General features: G+C 48.6%; 3 protein-coding genes across 3 annotated transcripts in view; 2 read left to right on the top strand and 1 right to left on the bottom strand.

Annotated features, from left to right (window-relative positions):
• Positions 1-10,914, top strand: part of GATD1 (glutamine amidotransferase class 1 domain containing 1) — a 109,710-nt gene extending 98,796 nt beyond the window's left edge. Inside the window, exon 9 of the mRNA XM_075425113.1 lies at positions 10,828-10,914. Within this exon, the coding sequence (XP_075281228.1) occupies positions 10,828-10,842 (15 nt within the window). The 3' untranslated portion in view covers positions 10,843-10,914. The remainder of the gene's footprint in view (positions 1-10,827) is intronic.
• On the bottom strand, positions 943-9,767 carry TMEM80 (transmembrane protein 80). Its single transcript, XM_075425112.1, is given in 7 exon segments — positions 943-2,138; positions 3,518-3,610; positions 3,724-3,817; positions 5,854-5,870; positions 8,936-8,963; positions 8,966-9,301; positions 9,304-9,767. Coding segments are annotated over 7 exon segments (930 nt in total). The 5' UTR covers positions 9,460-9,767; the 3' UTR covers positions 943-1,932.
• Positions 9,684-21,032, top strand: part of DEAF1 (DEAF1 transcription factor) — a 23,844-nt gene continuing 12,495 nt past the window's right edge. The window contains exons 1-9 of the mRNA XM_075425109.1: positions 9,684-9,933; positions 10,828-10,925; positions 11,314-11,443; positions 12,301-12,447; positions 13,263-13,402; positions 14,121-14,186; positions 15,078-15,204; positions 17,217-17,345; positions 18,107-18,235. Of these exons, the coding sequence (XP_075281224.1) occupies positions 9,684-9,933; positions 10,828-10,925; positions 11,314-11,443; positions 12,301-12,447; positions 13,263-13,402; positions 14,121-14,186; positions 15,078-15,204; positions 17,217-17,345; positions 18,107-18,235 (1,216 nt within the window). The remainder of the gene's footprint in view (positions 9,934-10,827; positions 10,926-11,313; positions 11,444-12,300; positions 12,448-13,262; positions 13,403-14,120; positions 14,187-15,077; positions 15,205-17,216; positions 17,346-18,106; positions 18,236-21,032) is intronic.

Genomic DNA, 21,032 nt, shown 5'->3' with positions numbered 1-21,032 from the left:
TTGCTCAGTATGCGTTCGTCGTTAAGCGGGCAGGTACAGCTCGGCAGGTTTGTCACCTCTCGGAACACGTGAGGAGTACATTCCGTTGTGCCAGGCGAATCGGGAAGGACAAACGGGTGGGTGTTTGATTAACGCAGATGAAGCACAGAAACCTCTGGTCATTCGGTTTCCTGGCTGCTCCTTAGCACCCAGCTCTGCCGCTTTCACACTGTCTGCACGGGTGCAGCCTCGCTGCTGCTGCTCAACAAAGGGTTGGCTGTGCCGCTGCCTCAGCAGGATCTGGCCCAGGGGGATTCCTGCCAACGTGTCTGCTTTGATTTTGGCTGCTGGGCGGTGTAACGTGGATGGAAGCTGGTGCTACCCGGCCTTGGAAGGGGCTCCTCTGGGAATAACCGAGGGATGAAACTGGGCCCTTCCACAGGACCTTCTGCATCGACAGGACAAGGGGCAACGGGCACAAACTGAAGCAGAGGAAGTTCCGTCTGAACATGAGGAAGAACTTCTTCCCTCTGAGGGTGCCGGAGCCCTGGCCCAGGCTGCCCAGGGAGGCTGTGGAGTCTCCTTCTCTGGAGATATTCCAGCCCCGCCTGGATGCGGTGCTGTGCAGCCTGCTCTGGGTGACCCTGCTTGGGCAGGGGGTGGCACTGGGTGACCCTAGAGGTCCCTTCCAATCCTGAACGTTCTGTGATTCTGTCACTGCTGGAAAGAAAACAGCAGTGTGGCTGCGGCGGTGCGGGGCCTGCCCCGCTGTGTTTTCAGCCCCTGGCTAGTGCAGATTAGCGCAGTCCTCGGGTGCTCTCTGCCAGGGCAGGAGAATGGCCTGCATACAGCAGCAGCAGGCTCAGGAGGGGCTTCTGCACAAATCCAGTCTTGCCCAGGTCCTTCTGTGTGTAGCTTAGCTGTAGCCTAGGATCTGAACAAGACGCTCTGCACTTCAAACACTTCTTAGATCTAAAACTTTATTGATTTGAATAAATAAATACAAAAGTAGGAAATTCTGAATATAAAACTTGCTTGTACAAAACCCCACAAACTGCCGACGCTTTACATTAATGCATACATACTTTTGATACAGTAAACGAATCTGAATTTGTACACAGGTCTTAATTTAAAAGACAAGGCTTGAGTGTAGTAATTTTTGCAGAATCATGGAAATGACCACATTTAACACCAAACAGAAATGCACCTGACAACATTCTGTTGGACTTTTAAGTAGGACAGCAGGGTGAGTGAATGGTGAACATTTCTGCTCGTCTTAAGGCCGCCCTACTGAAACAAACGTACCCTCACGCTGCTGCCTTTGGCCTCTGCGTCGGCAGGAACCAGCGGCCCAAACCCGGTAGCTCGGCTCTCTGGGTATGCACAAAACTCAATTCATCTCTCTCCCACCGGGATACACCGGGTACTGCCCTACTAAAGTCAGGGAAATTGCCACTGAGGTCTGAAAACACAAATGAGAGCAGAAGAGAAACTGCGCCCTCGGACACGAACGCGCACGCGGTAAGGCAGAAAGGAGTCCACGCTGCGTTGGCCTGATTCGTTTCTGTGTCACTTGGGTTGTACGCTGCTGCTACGCCGTGAAAGCTCGCGCCATCTCAACAGCACGCAGACGGATGATGCACTGGCTCCCACTCTGTGCTGGGAGTCAATACTGAGTATCGATCCCTGACGAATGCCAGAGCGTGCAGCATTTTTGCTGCATCATCTGTTGCCTTTGCCCATAAATGAGCTAACTGAGGAGAGCGTGTAACACAGCTGTGGACAGGAGATTTTACCTACCGTTCAGGGAGACCTCTGCCCCTCAAAAATGTGTGCTTTAAACAGAGGAAAGTTTTACAGGATTTTTATATGCAAAAGAATTAAACATTTGAAATAGAAACCCACTCTTTTATAGAAGAAATGTGTTGAAAACGTGTGGAAAACTGCTAGGGTTTAGCTGACAAAAGCAGCAATGGCTATGACCTTCAGGACTGACTCCAGCCCGTATGTAAAGAGAAGAACAGCGTTTAGAATGACGTCTGCTTTCAGCACGTAGGTTTGCCACACCAGGAAATACACAGACAGAATCACACTTCCAACTGTGATCACAAGACTGAGCCCTAATGGTGCCTCTTCTTCTGTCAGGTTGCCCTTTGAACCTTGAAGAAAATAAAAAGCTGATGTGAGTCTTTTGATTTCTTCTGCCAGTATCACAAGCCGTAAGTCTAGAGTATTCCTGTTCAGAAAAGGTCCTAGTGCTTGCAGCTCAGAGTACATTGAAGCACTGGCCTGAATCCAGGCTCTGTCAGTAAACGTAAGGACAAACCCAAAGACCAGTGGACAATCCATTTCTTGCTGACCAAACAACCTAAATAAAGAGCAATCCATTTCTTGCTGACCAAACAACCTAAATAAAAAGCAATCCATTTCTTGCTGACCAAACAATCTAAATAAAGAGCAATCAGCTGATACTCGAAGTTGTGACACCTATCTTTTCTTACCACAGATAATCAGTTATGAAGCTGCAACCATTCTGATCGCTCAACTTCTTAGTCAACCATCAAACTTTCCCCCAGCCCCGCACTTCGTGTGACGACTTGGGGACTGCTGTGCACATCTAAGAGCATCCAATCCTGATTTAAAAATCTTATGCCACATGGAATCTTCTATATTGCCTACCAATCTATTCCTGTTTGAAGTTACTATCATTGTGGAGAAGCTGCACTTGTCTCTTCCTTGCATCTTATTTCCAAGCTAGTCTCAGTAGATTTTGCTGTTTAACTGCATTAGACTTGAAATTTGCTTCTTTATTCATCCGCCAGGCTCTAAGCAAACGTATGCAGAGCGCGTGAAGGCAGCAGGCTAAATTCACCCCTACAGCAAGTCAGCTGAGCTCAGCAGAGACCCACCTTGCATAAATGACTTAGGAATATTGAGCACGGATTTTAATAGGAACTTGTTTTTTTTTAAAAAAAAGGACTTTGTGAAGCTTTAGCAAGCTCTGGATAGGCGTCAGGAGGCCCTTTATGCTGTTCTGTCTTAGTGAAACAAAGATGTTGGAGCTGGTGTGTCTTCAGGAGTGACGGAAAAGGTGTAGTCGCGGCGGCAGCCGCGCGCTGCTCGGGGACCTCTTTAGCATTACCCGTTCCACAAGGCTGCGGCCATTCGGTTACTGGTCTACGCTGCTGGAGCAGGGAAAGGAGCTGGATCGCGTCAGTGAATGGAAATCTCTGCGTTTCAACACGCTCATTCTCACAAGTCACGCTCACTTGTAAACAGCATTCCAGCTGCCCCAGTTATATTGCTTCCTGACAACCCAGCTATTGTTTTTTAATGTCTTTATAGATTATATTTCATGTGAGAGCAAATTCTGTTTGATCCTCTGACACATCTATTGATCAGTCAGATAAAGTTTAATGACATAAATGAACAACAGTCTCCAAATATCTGCTAGTCTACTAAACTGGCACGTTTTGACACAGACTCAATTTCAGAATGATGAATGTTTAAAGATTATATTCCACTGAAAAGGACATACCCAACTGTAATCGGAGCACTTCAAGAATGGCCATAATGAAAAGCAAGGCAAGATCAGGAGCCAGAAAATCATCTGGATAACTGAAAGCCTGACCTGTAGAATAAGACAGTGTAAATAAGCCGGGGAAATACAGTAGGCATGCTGACCAACCACAAGCAGGTCGTAAGCACGCAGCCTACCTCTGTGTTAGAATACATGCAACTTACTTTTATAAACAACCATTGCAAGAGTTGCCAAGAAGTAGAAGATGTAATATATCCCGTTTACATAAAACAGAATCTGTAAAGGAAGAGATGACAGCTGGTAACTGTTGTTAAGGATTTCTCACAGCAATGAGGTGGGATCCATTTCATAAAATCGCCATTTCCCAGTACCCTCAAAATATACTGCTGTACCTTTTTATACAAAATGGTTCAACTATGACTGGCCTACTGGATAGGGTTCAGAAAGTAACTTGAGACTGCAAATACCAAGAGTTAGGATAAAAGCTTGCTGTTTCAGGTTTGGCTTTAGTTCTTTTTTAAAAAGTGTTATTTGGTATGTAGTGGGGTATTCGTCAGCTTAAGCAAATGAGGGGTGTGTGTGCATGTGTACATTTCCCCAGACAACTTCTATACCTCTTAGTCAGCCTTAAGCAAGTTGACAGAGGGTTGGCAGACTCCAATACATCAAATTCCTGTAAGTTTTTGAAAATAGGTGGCTCTGTGAAGCAGACAGGCCCTATTACTGCCCGCATGATGGAGAGTCTGAAAGCTGTGCTGTCTTTGTTACGTCCCTGAGAAAGGCCACGAGCTTAACTCTGAGATGTAAATTCCTAAGAAACAGACTTCCTTAATTCACTGCTCACAAACCTGTTGTATGCTATGAGATAATATTTAGTTATTTGTCTATGTGGATCCACTGCCAAGGTATTTGAGAGCTCCACAATCCTTAAAACATCCTCAAAATACCCCTGAAGGATGGGGAATCTGGCCCAAGCTGTCCTACAAATCAGGAGAAATTACTTGCAGGCTCAGGACCGATTCGTCTCACCTGTGGCCATCCCAAGATGACAGCCATGCTAAAGTTATGCATTGAGTCCCCTGGAGTCAGTGGAGACAGGAACCCTCCTAGCCAAGCAGCTCCTGAGCAGGGGGGATGAACTACTGTCCCATGTTGCACTGCTCTAGCTCCCTGACAGGAACAGGAATGGAAATGCCAAATTTCTGGGAGGCACCCCACAGTCAGACGTCTTCAAGAGCCCACCCACCCCCACGGACGCACACGATTCCTGTACAGCAGGTACACACGTACCAAGGGAATCATTTTCTCTTGAGGCACAGCAGCGTGTCAGTAATGCAATACAGAGACGCGTGTAGGACGTCCTGGGGCTCAGCACCACATGGAGAAGTTGGAAGGTGGCTCCAAGAATTCAAAAAGTTTGTCCATTCATAAGTATTTTTGATAACCAAATTACACCAAATGCCTTTCCTAGCCTTAAATAATACAATGTAATTTCTATAAGGAAGTTATCAGTGCAGATTCCATTATTTCCACATCTCTTTCTGTACTCAAAATATTCTTTACTCTCCCCTCTCTTCCCCAGCCTTTCTCAAATCCTCTGAGTATCTCCAGGCAGGAACTTCATCCCAGGCATCTTTTACAGGAACTGCCCATCCAGTTTCTGAGCGGAGCAGCCACCTACACGTGGTGGATGTATTCCAGTTCCCAGAGCAGCTCATTTTATTAAAACAGAACGAGGTTTTTGTGTTTTTCCAGTTGAAGGAAGGTGGAGCAAAAAATTACTAGATAGGTTCTAAGCATGGAAATCTCTGAAGCCAAGGGTGTCTCCTCTTAGGAGGTTACTTAGATCTTGGCAGGAGTAAAGGTAGGGTGAATTAACATGAGAGAAGAGGAAGCGCTGCTGAAAGCTGCTTTTACTGCCTCTTGTCAGCTGTGTCAGCTGTCTCTGAGCTGTGCTGCGTGGGGTTTCTGTCCATCAGTCCACAAACCCAGTTTTTAGCCTTGCTTCCTAAGCAAACGAGGTATGTGATCATACAACGTGGCTGCCAGCCCTCTGTCAAGGCTGCAGGGTGGGTTACAGGGCTTTGTGCACAACTGGGAGCTGATCAGGGCAGAATCGCAAGCTAAACCCCAGCTAACGCTGCAAGAAACATCTTCCTGTGGAAGAAATGTTCTACCAGTTTTGCTTCATATGGATGGTGCTGATGATGGAAAAAAGGAGTAATACAACAGCAGCTTTGTGCAGATCTATTAGGCAGGAAGATGTGAGTGCCTTTCAGCCAGTCTTCCTGAAGAGTCCTGCGTGTGAGGGATGAAAGGTACAAAAAGGATACAACTGATGAAGTTCTTCCTTTCCGTTGAGAAGGAAAAAATAAAGACAAGACAGTAAGTCTGAATGTCTACCGAAAGTGCTGCAGAAACATTCAAACAACTGATGTTAAGCAGAGAGGTCAGGCATGCTTGTAAAAAGGTTTTTTTTGTTTCACTGGAAGACTTACTATTTTCTCAGCTCATGCAGTTTGGGTTCCAAAAATAACTTTTTCAAACACATGAATTCTAAAATATTTTGGGGGAAATCCCTGTTGTGAGAAGTCACTTTCATGGAAGAACCCATCTCTTTCAAAACAGAAAGAAGTACACAGGCGTTACCTAGAACTTGTTTATCCTGTCCTTTTGCAGCAGATGACGCCTCATCCCCTCTAACTACGCAGGAACAAGGGAAACACGAAAGGGAACCAGAATGTACCATTTGTTTTTAAATTGTGAGAAAGCGTTCCTGTAGAGCACAGGGCTCCCCGGTTCCTCTGAACAACATCCTTCCAAACCGGTTCCCTTCAAAAGCAAAGTCATTCTATGTAAAACCTCAGTACGTTCTGATCACCCACAGAAATCATGCCAAATATTTTCTATAAGCTAACCAATACACTTTACCTTTCTCTTTTTTTGTTCTGCAGAAACACAGATAAAATTCCCTTGCAACATGATGGCACTGACCTACTAAAGTACCTCTTAAGTAACTCATTAATATTCTTAGCCTCTTTCAGACACATGAGGAATTGAAAAGTTCCGATCTGTTTCAGAGAGCAAAACTGTCTGTGAAAGGCCGTTTCGTCCATCTTCTCTCAGACATCTCATTACTGTCAAATCAGTGGGACACAGTCACCGCACCATCTTCATCCCTGGGCTTCCTGAGGCTAATGTCCTCGTCACCTAATTGTTTCAAGCAGTTGGGCCCAAATTAATCCCCACTAACTTTAGGCACCTAATGAAAGTATCCAATTTGGGAACACGGTGGAAATAGGCAAGTGATTTTAGAAGGTGATTCATACTGTGATCTGAAGTGCCTCCTGGACGTGCTTCCTCTCCTCTCCGCTTTCTGGAAAGGGACCGTGGGCTCCTAACAGACTCGTCCCTTCACTTGGCCAGAAGGCGTTTAGATGAATGCTTGCTTTCTTTCTGCAGAGTGGGAATTACAGGTTTCATTACACGTCTTGCTCTGCAGTGACTAATGGTTAAAGAGGCGTTTGTATTTATACCCCGGTGTGAACCCTGACGCAGAAGTAACGCCTTGTGTCAAGACGACGTGCTTCCTTTCTTGCACAGCAATAAGGAGATGTCTCCATTTTGAAGTTATTTTAGACTGTGCAGTAGGACGGTGATTTGAAATACCACGACTGCATGTGCAGGTGTGTTATTGTTCCAAAGAAGTGTCCGGATACAGAACTTTCTCTGTGTAACTAAACGCTGTGCTATCCTGGCGTCGCCTCGCCCAGGCTGGGTAGCTACGCTGCCGTGATGTCAGTGGCATGACTGCAGTGGTACGATTCTGCAGTACGGGCAACCCCGAGTGAATTCCCTAAGGGCAGCTCCCCAGCTTTATTTCTAAACTTTTTTTTTTTTTACATCATTTTCCACAAGAGGGCACTGACCGCACTCCTGCCTCTGTTCCAGGGAGGGGTTTGGTCGCCACTGTTTATTTAGAGCATGCTGCCTCCCCCTGAGCGAGAGGGGACATTTCACACGGGTTAAACGTTAATCCCCACAGCACGCCGGTGAAAGGGCTACTGCAGTTAAATTGTAATTATTATGCCGGCTAAGTACATAACTTCAGGTGTAACAGCAGGCTGCTAATCCCAGCACCCTGAGACAGTCCTCACTGCTGGGACTCATGAAGTCTGCAGTGCTGCTGGGGGATTTTTGAATTCAAAGTGAGCATTCTGGCACAGGGAGGGGAAAAACCAGCACGGTAATAATTTTAAAGCATTTATATGAAGCATGCAAACTGGCAGCAGCAAGAACAGCGTTCTGCTGCGGGGGGCATTTGCGTTGGTGAGACCTGGCGCAGTGGCTTCCCACCGCGTGCAGGCTGGCACCCGATTCCTGCCCGTTGGCTTGCACGGTCCAGAAGAAAACTAAGCGTGACGGCCCTTGCTCCCAGTTGTACGAATTCCTTCATGTTAGGAGAGCGACTCCCAGGCAACAAGGCCTTTGTGCTGGGGATGAGTACGGGTGCTGAGCCTGAGCCTCTGCGAGCTGCTCACGTGCCCGAACCGACTCCGAGGAGCGCGGCAGCTTATCCAGCGCTCGCCCGGGTGCCTGCATCGCAAGCCCTGCGCGCAGCCAGCCCCTGGACCGAGTCCTGCCGACTCCCCTGGGCGGCGTCGCGGGGAACAGCTACGGACCACGCGCCCGCTCAGTCTTTCACGCAGCCAAAGCCTGACTTACCCAGGCTGCTGCTGATTTTAGAAGTGGCTGTGAGTGACACTGTGCATGCTTACTTGACGTAGAACATGGCCCAGTTTCTAAAAAAAATGGTTTAATTTTCTTTAATGCCAAAACTATACTAAAAGCGCGCAGCAGCTAGCGTCAGCGTTGCCCAGTGCACCTCATGACACAGACTTGTCTGGAGGTCGCTGGCAAACACGAATCGTGCAAGCCGAAGTTTTCAAAGCCAGCTTTGGCGACCGAGGGCTGAAGTTTACACCTGGGGGGAAGCCTCTGACCTCTCTCAAAGAAATGCAAATTAACCACTCTGACCCCGCTAATGAAGAAACTTCTCTGCATCCCGGCGCCTCGCGATCTGAAACAAAGAGCTGAATTTTAACTCCGCCTCAGTAAAGCCATTCCCTGCGGATAAAGGCGCTCCTCGGCCCGCACAAGCGCCAAGCCCCTGCTCACGCTGTCCCGGACCCCGCAGCTGCCGGAGTTCACCTCAGCATGTCGCGATATGGCTGTCGGGCTGAGCTCGGCGCCGAGGCCCAGCTTGCCCTCGGACCCCGCCCCGCTCCCCCCGTGTCCCCGTGCCTGGGGCGGCGAGAGGTGACCTCTGAGGCGGTGGGCAGCAGCCGCCCCGCCCCGCCGGGACCCCGGGGGGGGGGAAGCGGCTGCCGGTATCGGTGGCAACGCGCCGCTCACCTCGCCTCGGCGCGGCCATCTTGGCGCCCCGCCCCCCGCCAGTCCTCCAGCGTCCCGGCAGCCTCTGCGCCGCGACCGTTCTGCCCTCCCCCCGCCCCCTTCTGCCTTCGGGTACGATCGGAGCGCTCGGCCCGGTTCGGTCGCTTTCGGGCGGCTTCGGGCGCTGCCCGTTCGGGCGTCTCCGCTCGGGCCGGCGAAGGGAATTCGGGCGCGATCGGAGAGGACTCGGCAGAGCTCGGCTTCCCTCGTTCCTACCTCAGCCGCCTTCGGGCGGGATCGGAAAGGACTCGAGCGAGCTCGGGATTCTTCGACCCTCCGGGCCGGACCGCTCGGGGACTCGGCCCTGTTCGGGCGGGCTCGGCTTCCCCGCCCGCTCCGTCAGGTATCGCCGCGGACTCGGCCGGGCTCGGCTCCGTCCTGCCCCGGGATTGGCCAGCCGGCAGGAAGCGCGGGCCCCGCTCCTCGGGAACCGCCGGCCGCCTTCGGACGAGGCCTGGGAACGCTCGGGACACTTCGGGCGCCATCGGAGACGGTTCGGAAGCGCTCGAGTCCGCCCGCGGAACGCGCTCGGAAGCGCTCGGCCAAGCTCGGCCCCGCTCGGCAGCCCGCCGAGGAGCGCTCGACTGGCCTCGGAGGACCGACCCCCCCCCCCACCCCGGTCCTCTCCCCAGCTGCGTTCGGGGTGGGGGGGGGAAGCCGCGGGCGCCGGGGACCGCTCGGGCGGGCTCGGCTCCCCCGCCCGCCTCGGATGGAGGACGCCGACTCGGCGGCGAAGCGGCTGGGCTTAGCGGAGGCGGCGGCCGCAGTGGCGGCGGCTGCGGCGGAAGGACCCGAGCAGCAGCAGCAGCCGCGAACGGCGGCCTCCGAGTCGGAGGCGGAGCCGGAGCCCGAGGAGCAGGAGGCGACGGCGGTGACGGTGATGGCGGCAGACACCGGACACATGGAGATGGGAGCCGAGCCCTTACCCAGCGCCGACGAAGCCGCCACCGCCTTCGCAGGTCAGGGCGGGCGGAGTGCGCATGCGCCGCTCCCCTCAGCCCCGGCCGCGCTGCCCGCGCCTCCCGCCACGCCTCGGGGCCGGAGCGGGCAGCCCGGCGGGCCCCGTCGCTGCCGGCTGCGAGGCGGCCGTTTACCTCAGGGGTGCAGTGGAGAGAGCGGAGCGGAGCCCGGGGCCGCTCCCGCCCGCCTGGGAAGTCGCACGCCCCTCCCTGTCACAGCACGGAGCGTGAGGTGAAACGAGCGCGGGCAGGCTGCGTGCGCCCGAAGCGACTCCGGGCCTGTGTCCCCTGAGCAAAGTGCCCTGACACACGCAGAGAGCGGGAGGCAGAGAATCTCGGAGCCCTCCGTACCCAGATTGGTACCTCCACGCCAGCTCCTGGGCTGGTTTTTCGCTTTCTCCCCCCATGTGTGCTGCTAAAATCCCTGGGGTGCTGGGCAGCCGGACAGGCGATCTGAGAGCACAGAAACGGGGGGGGGAGTTGGTCCAGTTTGTAACTGGGCCAAACGGACAGGTAACGGCACCCTAGGAATTGATACATGGCAGAAAGAGGGGCGGTTGTTCTCCTTACCTCGATGTTTGCCAGTTACCCCTCTTTTACTAAAAAGCATCACAGTTTTGGGTTTTTTGTTAGTACAGATGCGATATTCACTTTCCCCTTAGCTCATCACATGCCGAGAACCACTGCTATGGTCTCAGGGAGGTTAAAGCGTGCTCAACCCGAAGCTTAATAAAAATGAGAATGGTTTTGTTTATGACATCTTAAAGGAGTCATGAAGAATAAATAGGAAAGAAGAAGGAAATGCAATTTTATATATATCTATATATATTTAGCTGTTTATCAGGCTCTCTGGGTGCAGCAGAACATGAATTTCCTGTCTGTTTCCCATTCCAGAAGTCACCACAGTGACGGTAGCCAATGTCGGTGCCTCCGCAGACAATGTTTTCACCACATCTGTGGCAAATGCAGCTTCAATTTCGGGACACGTGCTGGTAAGTCGGTCCTTAGCAAAGTCCCACGTACTTTCTTGGTGTAAATAAAGAGTTCAGTTTGTGTTGTAGCTGTTGTAACGGCAAAGATAAGTTTTCATTGCAGTACACAGGCTTTAAGCCACAAAACCAGTAGCTGGGGGACATACAGTTTTTTCTTTATCACTTGGAGAGGTTTTTTCACCTTTCCACCCCCATATACTCGTTCTGTAATGGAACCAATGACCTGGAACATGTAACCTTTGAATTCAGTTGGCTGAAACCTCGAAAAGTAACCCAATAACTGCCATACTGATTGGTTTTTTAGAGTACCTTTGGGAAGATTTGGGGGAATACTAAAATACATTGGTATTTTAACTCTAATAATTTAAACTCTTTATTTCTTCTCTAGTCTGGGAGAACAGCCCTCCAAATTGGGGACAGCTTGAATACTGAAAAGGCCACTCTCATAGTGGTTCACACAGACGGCAGCATTGTGGAAACCACAGGGCTGAAGGGGCCATCAGCACCTCTCACACCAGGTATAAGGCAATCTGCTTGTGAAGTGTTGTTCTCCCGGAGGCGTTGCTTTTCCTCCATTTTAATTGTGTTGCTAGGATTAAAAAAAACGTTATGTGCAAAATATTATGCAGTTGCCTTATGTGAATCGTTTGTCCTCTCTTCACACGGTACCTCATGTATTTCTTGAGAGTAGAAGGATGCCTACTTTTTTTTGGTTTTTTTTCATGTCAGAAATATATTTCATTTTCTTATTCTTTGCCCTAACCCTTGCAAATAAGCTCTTGAAAAATCTTGCTCTGCTGCTGGGCTATCACATGCCTTTCTACACCCATCCCACCCCCAAAGGCAGATGGATCATTTTCGTATCGATAATAAAAGTTTGAGTCTCCCACCCTACACATGAGTTCTTTCTAAAGGATCCTTGAGTGTAGTTTGATCGCCATTCAGGCCGCCTGCTGATAATTAAGTGTCACAATAGCTGGTGTCTTCATTGCTGCGGTTTTGTTGGCGGCTGCTTGGCAGTTTTCTGTCTGCCCACAAGATGGCAAGGCAAGCCTGCAGCCTAAAGCGCCATACGGGCTCGGCTCTGGGCAGGGGAAGATGCAGCCAGCCGCTTACACCGCTGCAGCTCACAACCTCAGCGTTTAATGCGCTCTTAGAGCGGCTTTCCTGAGGTGCGGTTTGCATATTTTCAGTCATTTTCAGAACGTTTCAGTTGAATTTTTTGTGGTGCACCATGTCACTCACGTTGCTGCGGAGAGCTGTCGGCTGCTTCAGTTGGCCGCGTGACACTGCTGCCCCAGCCAAGCTGGGCGTGTGAAGGTGTAGCCAGTGTGCTTTTTGGCTGCTGTCACCTTTCTTTTCTTTTTTTTCAAAGGACCGCAATCTCCTCCTACCCCTTTAGCACCCGTTCAAGAAAAAACTGGAACCAAGTACAACTGGGACCCGTCCGTGTATGAGAACGAGCTCCCGGTGAGGTGCCGGAACATCAGTGGCATTCTGTATAAAAACAGACTGGGCTCAGGTAACAACGACCTTCTGTGCCGGCTCCTTCCTCACTTGGTGCGCTCTTCTTTTAATCAGGCTGCTTTTACGGGGCGATCGTGAGGGAAGAAAAAGACACTTTTCTAGCCAGCCCTTTCGATACTATTGTTCTCTTCTGTTTTGCTCTTTCTTCAGAGGCTTTTTAACTTTTTTCTTAAATCTGTGAAGATACAGGCTGCTGTGCAGTGAGTGTTGCTGGTAATAGGTTGACTCCTCTGAAGTTCTTTCTGTTTCAGAAGTAGACCTGCGTTTCTACAAAGCTCTAAAGAATCCCTGCTGGAAGGGAGAATGGAGAGCTTATCTCCTAATGGGACTCCTTAGCTGCCTTAGCCTCTCCTCTGCTCTTTTATCTCTGTGGGAAAGCTGAAGAAGCAGCAGCAGAAACTGTCGGCAAGCCTGACTGCGCAGCACAGCGCTTGCTTCGTGGGTAGAGAGTTTTCTTCGTGACCAGAAGGATTAGAAATTTAAATTCAATTTAGGGAAGGGCTTAAATCCATGGTGTTTATCCAAGAAGGACTTATCCTTCTCATGGATGAGTAAATTTTCCTAGCCTTTTGATGCATTGGTGAGGCCCAAACACTAAACGTCTCTCTGAACCTGCAGTCATTGTCACAACCAAGATAATAAATGGGCATGGTTGTCCTAGAGTGATGAGAAGTAGCAGATGGCAATGTTTGGCGATTGCTATAGATTAACTGCTGTTTTGTCCAGCAGTCTCAGTATTTACTTCTTTAGGAAAGTGGCAAAATGATTCTCACCCTTTGCTAACAATTTCTTTCTTCTATTTTATTTCAGGAGGCCGTGGTAGGTGCATTAAGCAAGGGGACAACTGGTACAGCCCCACTGAATTTGAAGCTATGGCGGGACGAGCCAGCAGCAAAGACTGGAAGAGGAGCATCCGCTACGCTGGGAGGCCGCTGCAGTGCCTTATCCACGTAAGGTTAAGTTTGCTTCCTCCTTTCTGCTGGAAGGGGCAGGTGGAGTCTGCCCAGCGCTGCCGTCCGAGCCGTGCGCGCTGCCTGCTCAGTTATGTGCGCTGGTGCTGCGGGGCAAATCAGAAGCAACATTTTGATGTGGCTGAGAAGCAGTGATGTGAGAGGAATTTTTGTAGATGTGTTTTCAAAAAACGTGATACAAATCTTGCTTGTGCTTGAAAAGGGGTTACAGTTTGTGCAGGATGAAGTCCAGCCTTGAGCTGTATCGCAGGAACTGAGAAGTAAGCTCTCGCCCATGATACTGCAATTCAGTAACCTGACCTGCTTCATTCTGTTTGCCTGACGAACACGTTCTTCACTTGCACCATTTATGGAGTAGTGCTCTGGGTCTGTTATTTCCTGCAGTGTCCAGGAGTCCCGTGGAGAATCTGCCATTGCCATTAGGTTGACAGTTGGTTTCTGCTTGGGCAGAAACTTTATAAAGCCTCAAATTCACATATCCTTGCCTTTTGATCTGAAAATTGTTCATTCTTCCTTCACTCTCCTCCCATCCGCTCACCCCATGATGCAGCAGAGCTGAGCTCTGTTACCGCACAGGGTCCCTGGGAGGGGATGGCTGCGTCTCTCTGGGAGCCGTCTGAATCTTTTGGCAGAACGCAGCTGTGCTCGCGGTGGTTTTGGTGACTCTAATGCTGAACTGGTAATCTTGTAATTTCAGGATGGGATTTTAAATCCTCATGCTGCCTCTTGTACTTGTGCTGCTTGCTGCGACGACATGACTCTGGTGAGTTGCAGGTTTTACATCCCTTAGTTTAAAAACAATCAGTCAAGCTGCCAGGCCATTTGCGAGCAGGTGGAGTGTCCTGGAAATGTTTGTTCACGGGTACTGTGGTTGCAGCGTGCTTTGTCCGTGCTGCATACAGAAAGGAGGTGAGGGACTGCTAGCACTACTGCGTAGCAGCCTCAGTAAAACTGGGTGATCATTAATGCTTTTTCTTTTTTTTTTTTTAATAATATATTTATGTAAAATGCCTTTTGGGGATGCCAACGCTATTTGTGATTTTTGACTCAAATTTCACAATTTTTTGAGCTGGAAAAAATGTTTTGATAAGGAAGTAATGTAATACTCTATGTTGGATTCATATTTTCATATTAAACTGCTTGGGTTTTTTGGTTGGTTTGTTGGTTGGTTTGGGGTTTGTTTGTTTCAGGAATGAGGTTAAAGTCCTGAAGGCAGAAGTCTTTAGCTTGACTTGAAGTAGTGTTTTGCATTTCTTTTCTGCTGTGAATTGGATGATTTGCTGGTTTCCTAAACCTGACACTAACTGCTTCCTGTCTTCCCCTCACTCTTGTTCTCTTTTCTTCCACCGCCTTGGCCCACAGTCAATTATTTACCCAGTTCTGCTCCTTAAAAAAGTGGCAAGAGGCTCAATCTGTGCCTCTTCAGCTGGAGGGAGCTGAGCATAGCTTTTTTTCACAGAGTTCTGTTGGTTTGGAGAAGTAGGAGGTTTTTGGGCAGTTGCTGCAAGCCACACATCTTCCGTGGGAATACGCGCTGCTTGACCTTAGCTGCATCTGGGAAGATGAGAGTAAACCCAAAGTCCCCAGAGAGGTGCCTCCGCTAATGCCTCTTCCTTTTTTCTTTTTCTTTTTTTTATTTTTTGGTTTTGCCTAGAGTGGCCCTGTACGACTCTTTGTACCATATAAAAGACGGAAAAAAGAAAATGAAATGCCTGCAACTCCAGTGAAGAAGGATTGCCCCAAAAACATCACTCTGCTTCCTGCCACAGCTGCTACTACATGTAGGTTCTTTTTTCCTAGTAAAAATTGCTTCCCTTTTTTGATGAAGAATTGCCATGCTAGATATTTCATATCTGTCAGTGGCCCCTTGGAACTCGCCAACTGAGAGAAATGTCTTCTTTTTTGGCACATGCTGTTTGTTGGCTCAGTGTGTTTAGCGACTTTCACTTCCTATTTTGTAGAAACTAGCGTGCCGTTGCCACATCTGGATTGCAAGTCGAGTGGGGAAAAGTGTGACTCTAGATCTCGGGGAGACTCGGTTCTAAGCCTCTTATTGTCCTTTTGCAGTGAGCAGCAGGTTTCATATTTTGTTCTGAGAGAGGTCTGGATTATATTTCCACTCTCTACCTGCTCTCTCAGCCTGGCAGCGCAGGGCGGGTTGTGGAGTCCTGGCCTTGACCCGTAGTGGGTTTCAGGTAGGTTTTTCATAAATGACAACGGAGAAATTTCCTCCTGTTGAAATTAGGTTGAGGGGAAGGCTGGCCCTTCTCTGCTCTGCCAGAGTTCCCCATTCCATCCTCTGAGCTTAGTGTTTGTCCTTTAGAAGCTGGTGGCAGCTATGGAGTAAGATTTGTGCTATTTCATGAAATATGTAGAAAAGTAGGCCCCAAGCAGCTGGAATGAAATCCACAGCCTGCAAGTCGTTAATGAAAGAGGCAGAAGGTGACGCTTTCATCTGCAAATTCCTCTCTAACATTCAGGACGTGCTTTGTTACTTACTGGTTTTGATTGTCAAACCATCTGTGTGAGAACAGAAATTAATTTGCAAGCTCATCCGGCTCACACATTCCCAGTCACATTTGTGTGTCCTCCTGCTCTCATCACGCTAGCATCGTCTGGACGGTAACAGTGCAAAGTGAATTGAGGAGGAAGCAACAGAAATCCAAAAAAGAACAGCCAAAAGTAAGATTAGATTACCAGCAACAGCAGGAGGAGAAATACACAGGGATTCTGTAGAGTTGTTTGGTTTTGTTATATCCCTCAAATAGGTTTAATCTGTGTTGGGTTGTTAATGCGAGGCGCTGTGAGGTTGCACGTTCGCTCATGCTGGCGTTGGGAGAGAGGAGGACTGCTGGTTTTGGTAGCAGCCACGTATTTCACCAGACATGAATCCATAGCCTCATTGTCTTAAAATTGAATTACTGTTTGTGAAAAGATCCTGCTGGCTGAGCAGTGTGCCGCAGAAACAGCTCATTACCAACTAATGCTGCCAGATTAATTAATCCTGTTCAAAAAGAGTTTTAAATGTTTTGGAGCCACTCAGGTATATTCATCCAAAAGGATTTTGTTCCTTGCATGGCCAAGCGTATTATATCACTCTGTGTAGACAGGCAGCTAAAATCGTCCAGCTTATGAAAGCATCATAGAATTAGTTGTAATCCACAGTTTTTTTATGTTGCTTTAAGTGGTAAGATCTACTCTTGCTAAAGTTGTAATAAATCGGGATCAGCCAGAAGCTGATGGGCTTTGTGGCCCCGCTGGATCTCTCCAGTAGGTGTTAGGTTTTTGCTCATATAGTAATTGGAAAGGTGGCGATGTGGAAGGCGTTATGTTTAGGGTGGTGAAACACTGGAACGGGTTGCCCAGAGAGGTAGTGGAGGCCCCATCCCTGGAAACATTTCAGACCAGGTTGGACAGGGCTCTGAGCAACCTGATCTAGTTAGCGGTGTCCCTGCTCGCCGCGGGGGGGTTGGACTAGATGACCTCTGGGGGTCTCTTCCGACCCAAAACTTTCTGTGATTCTATGTTGTAAGTGAACACTCTGGCCTTGTACCCTCAGAGAACAAACAGAGGCCTGCAGGAGGCCAGCAGTGCCTTCAGAAGCCAAATGGGGCTTTTACTCCCCTTTCCAATTGTACTGGTCGTAGGTGTGATCCAAACTTGGGGATCACAGGCCGTTTACTGATCTGTGAGCTCCCTGACTTTGGATGATTCAGAACGGGGGTATCGACAGCTAAACAACTGAGGCCTCCGCGCCGAGTGTTAATTATGAAAGTACTTCTAATATTTCCAGTCACCGTGACTCCTTCTGGACAGATCACTACCTCCGGTGCTCTGACATTTGACCGTGCATCGACAGTGGAAGCCACAGCAATTATCTCGGAAAGTCCGTCCCAGGGTGATGTTTTCACGGGAGCCACCGGTAAGAGTTGGGGTGCATGTCTGTGAGACATCCGTGAGAAGGGGGAGAAGGGTTTGGACGCCCACTGCTCGGGGAAGAAGCATTCTGAATGCTGCACAAAGGATTTCTTTCTCCAGAGCTTACAGAGAGACTATGTAACCTGCTGTCCTTCCTTTGAAACGATTTCAGCAGCTTGCAATCTCACCAGCTGCACAAAAGGGGTTGTAAGTTTTGCCCAGACGCTGCAGCTGCTAGCGTACACCTCTGCTGATTTCGAGGGGTTTACGGTCACCTCTGCCATTTTTTTCGCTCCTCCTTTGTCCTAAGATGCTACCACAAAAAAACTAGCGGAGTGTTGAAACTAAGTGAAAAATGCTGAATAAATGCTGACAATTGCCAGAGTGAATCAAACAAAATGTAAAAGTGTGACGTATATTACAGTTCTTTGAGATTGATTCTTAGACGGGGTTGTGAGCTCTGCTGAGGGAACTGTGCTGCTCTGAGAACCGTGGTTTGGGGTCCTGTGATTATTGTAAATACAGAGGGGTGTGGGAGGGAAGCCAGCAGTAACCTTTGCCTTTAAAAGTGAAAGCAGAGAGAGATGACAGCGGTACAGTTTGCCTTGCTTGCCAACTGTGTAAGACCATGCTACTGTTTCTCATTTGCAACCCTTGGAATTGTCGCAGAGTGTAGGAAGGTGCATAAAATGTAAAATCAATACGGGCGAAAGAGCCTGACAGCTGTGTTACACAGTGATTCGTAACGCCCTTGTTCTTCTGCAGTTCAAGACACCAACGTCCAGCAGCCTTGCCGGGTCAATCACCCAGAACCCCACTACCCGAGTTACCAGGACAACTGTCAGATTTCTCCTTTTCCTGAAGCTGCACTGCCCACATCTCATCCCAAACTTGGTACGTTTTATGTCCGTCATGTGAGACACCGCTAGCAGTGCTTGAATTTACTCTCTCACCTTCTTTCTCCACAAAGGTAAAGATTGAGGCAGAAAATGAACTTTGCTCTGCTTTGCTTATGAGTTTTGTGGTTATTAAGATTTGGACACACAGATTTTCCACTGTATAGAAAGTTTTTCACTCTGTGTTTGAGAACTTTGATTTATTGGTTTCTACCGGAGGAGGCTGTTGTGATCCTGCTTCCTAAATTATCTTGCAGTCCCTTGCCTTTCCTGAGGCTTTTGCTTCAAGGCTTTTGTCACCGCTTGGGCACTGTGGCTAAACATATAGTTAGTTTTTGATCTGAGGAGTCCAACCCCTTTAAAATTATGTCACAGAAGCTTTTCTAAAAGTGCCCACATCTCTTTAGGAATCCGCTGCTACGTGCTGAGGCAGTTTCAGGCAGGCTGGGTGTGCTGCTCTCGCATCCAGTGTCAGTTTTCCATCCCTTAACGCTGAGGTTTGTGCTGGAATGATAGGCGCTGGTTAACAAGTGCACGGAGAGCCTCCCCTGCTCTGGTCACAGAGACTCTGGAGTAAGAAAAGAAAACAGTATGAAAAATGAGGGATGCAAATCAGTCTGTCGTGTTTGATAGGACGGGTTAAACTGATTATCAAGTATCTCTTCAGATGTAATTATATTACGTAAACTTAGTGACCTTTCACTTGCAGAGCTGACATAAATTAAGTGAGGGAGGACGCTGTTTGAGTGTTGCCTGTACTGATAGAAACTGGGAGTGTTGAAGAAACTGGAATTGCAAACTTGGAGCATTGTTCTTGCTTTATGTGTTTTTATCGAGCCTGGACGAGAGACACAGCAGGGAACAGCCTGCCGCTGGCTGGCTGATGGGTTGGGCGATTTATAGGCCTTTTACTCCTCGGATGTCTGTGAGTCTCTGAAGTTACTCTGGCACGTACTGATTGCGCTGACACAGAGCAGCTGCAAAGCAGATTTTGATCCCTGTGACTGTTCTCGCAGACATCGAGAAAAGATCATGTAAACATGTTGTATTTCTCTGTGCGGTCTGAAGTCTTTCTTTTATAAAGCCTGTTTTCTCCCCTCTTTGTGACCTTTTATTTACTTATTCGGAGCAGTACAACGCATTCCTGCTCTGTCTAGAGTGAAATCTTGTTGTGGGTTTTAATTCTGTAGTCAGATCTTGACGTTACTAATTAAACATTGATTTTTTTTTTTCATCAGTGAATACTTTCTTTTGACTGCGAATACCTAATACCAAAACGAGGAATCGGAAGTAATTCCTGTTAGATAAGTTATCAAATGCCATGCTGGCCTAAATATTGTGCTGGAAATGTAGCAGTGGGAAAGGCTCTTCTGCAAACAGCCGCTGATAAAAGGCTGGTTAATCTCTTACTCATATCTAAGTGCAAATAGCTCTACGCCAGTCACATGCGAATTGATTAAAATTACTATTTTAATACTAATAGTAGTTCACCTGTGTGGTGAACTTGCAATGCTGTCAGCCAGAGAAGGTCGCACGTCTGAGACACAGCGACCTGCGGTGCTGCGGTTGTTGAGACCTGTTCTCTCTCTCCAGATCGGTGCTGGATTCTTTCAGCTTTTGCTGCTTGCGTGAAAAACTACCAGATCTGACTCGAGAAGGGTTAAAGTGTTAATACATCTAAATTAGTTGCTGTCTTGGAAGATACTCAGTGTTCAGCGCAGCCTCGCAAGTCTTGTTTGTCCGCAGATGCTTTGCGCAGGAGAGGTTCGCTGCGAGTGGAACGGCTGGAACTGCCGCCTGCTGCAGGAAGGTGTGCTGGCCTGCTGCAGTTCGGGACAGTATTTACAGTCAGATTTTTTCAGGACATTATTTACAGTTGGATTTTAAGTACCATTTGAAGTGTAGGCGAGAAGATTTTTTGCTGAATGGGGTGGTCTGCTGTTCTATGTTTTTAACTAGGCTGTGGAGTTTGCTGTTCTGTGTCCCCATCTTTCAGGGGGAGAGGTCTGAGGCTGGTTTCTGCCTTAGACAGGCCAGCGTGCCAATATCTGCAGTGACATCCAAAACGGATTGCGATGGGAGACTGATAGTAAAGTAAATGAGAATAAAGTGCCTTTCAGACACTTCAACCTCTACAGTTTAAGAACTTCCTGCTTAGTACATTTCCTAACTCAAAGGAAAGTTTCAAGGAGAAGAATCTGGCTCCAATAATGATCCTTTTTAATGAAAACCATGGTGAGTACCCCGCAGTGGGAGCTGTGCTGCCTGCAGCTGGCTGCAGGGCTCTCCCTTGTGACGCTGCAGATGCCCAAGGACAGTGAGGGTGCGTTTCCTTCTGCAGCGTCAGCAGTGCGGGAGCTGGAGGCCGAGCTGGCGGGCAGAGGCGCTGGAGGGGTTGAGTAACGCAGGCACTGGCGGGATGCGAGCAGGATTTAAATGGCTCAGCACTTCTGAAGGTATATTCCCAGCTGTGTTCAACATTTCTCTCAGGGCCGTAGCATCCATCAGTTGGAACGGTTCTGCGTGTTTTATTTGAACGTGTCACTCATAAAAATTCAAGGAAGGGAATTGGCTTTTGGTGCCTGGAATGCTGTCAGGAGGTGTGAAGCTAAAACGTCCATCTGGACTGTATTACGCTCACTCTCACCTTTGGGATTAGGCAAGGAGAGATTTCGGACCTGTAACAAGCATTGCTGTTCAGAATACCCAGGATATTTGAATATAGTAGCTGCGAATATCTTTTATTAAAATTTTTGGTGTTTCAGTGTGGTATGTGTATTGTTACGGCCGTAGTT

Source organism: Opisthocomus hoazin, chromosome 7, assembly GCF_030867145.1.
Source record: "Opisthocomus hoazin isolate bOpiHoa1 chromosome 7, bOpiHoa1.hap1, whole genome shotgun sequence".
NCBI lineage: Eukaryota > Metazoa > Chordata > Aves > Opisthocomiformes > Opisthocomidae > Opisthocomus > Opisthocomus hoazin.
This window is presented reverse-complemented; position numbering and strand designations above follow the sequence as displayed.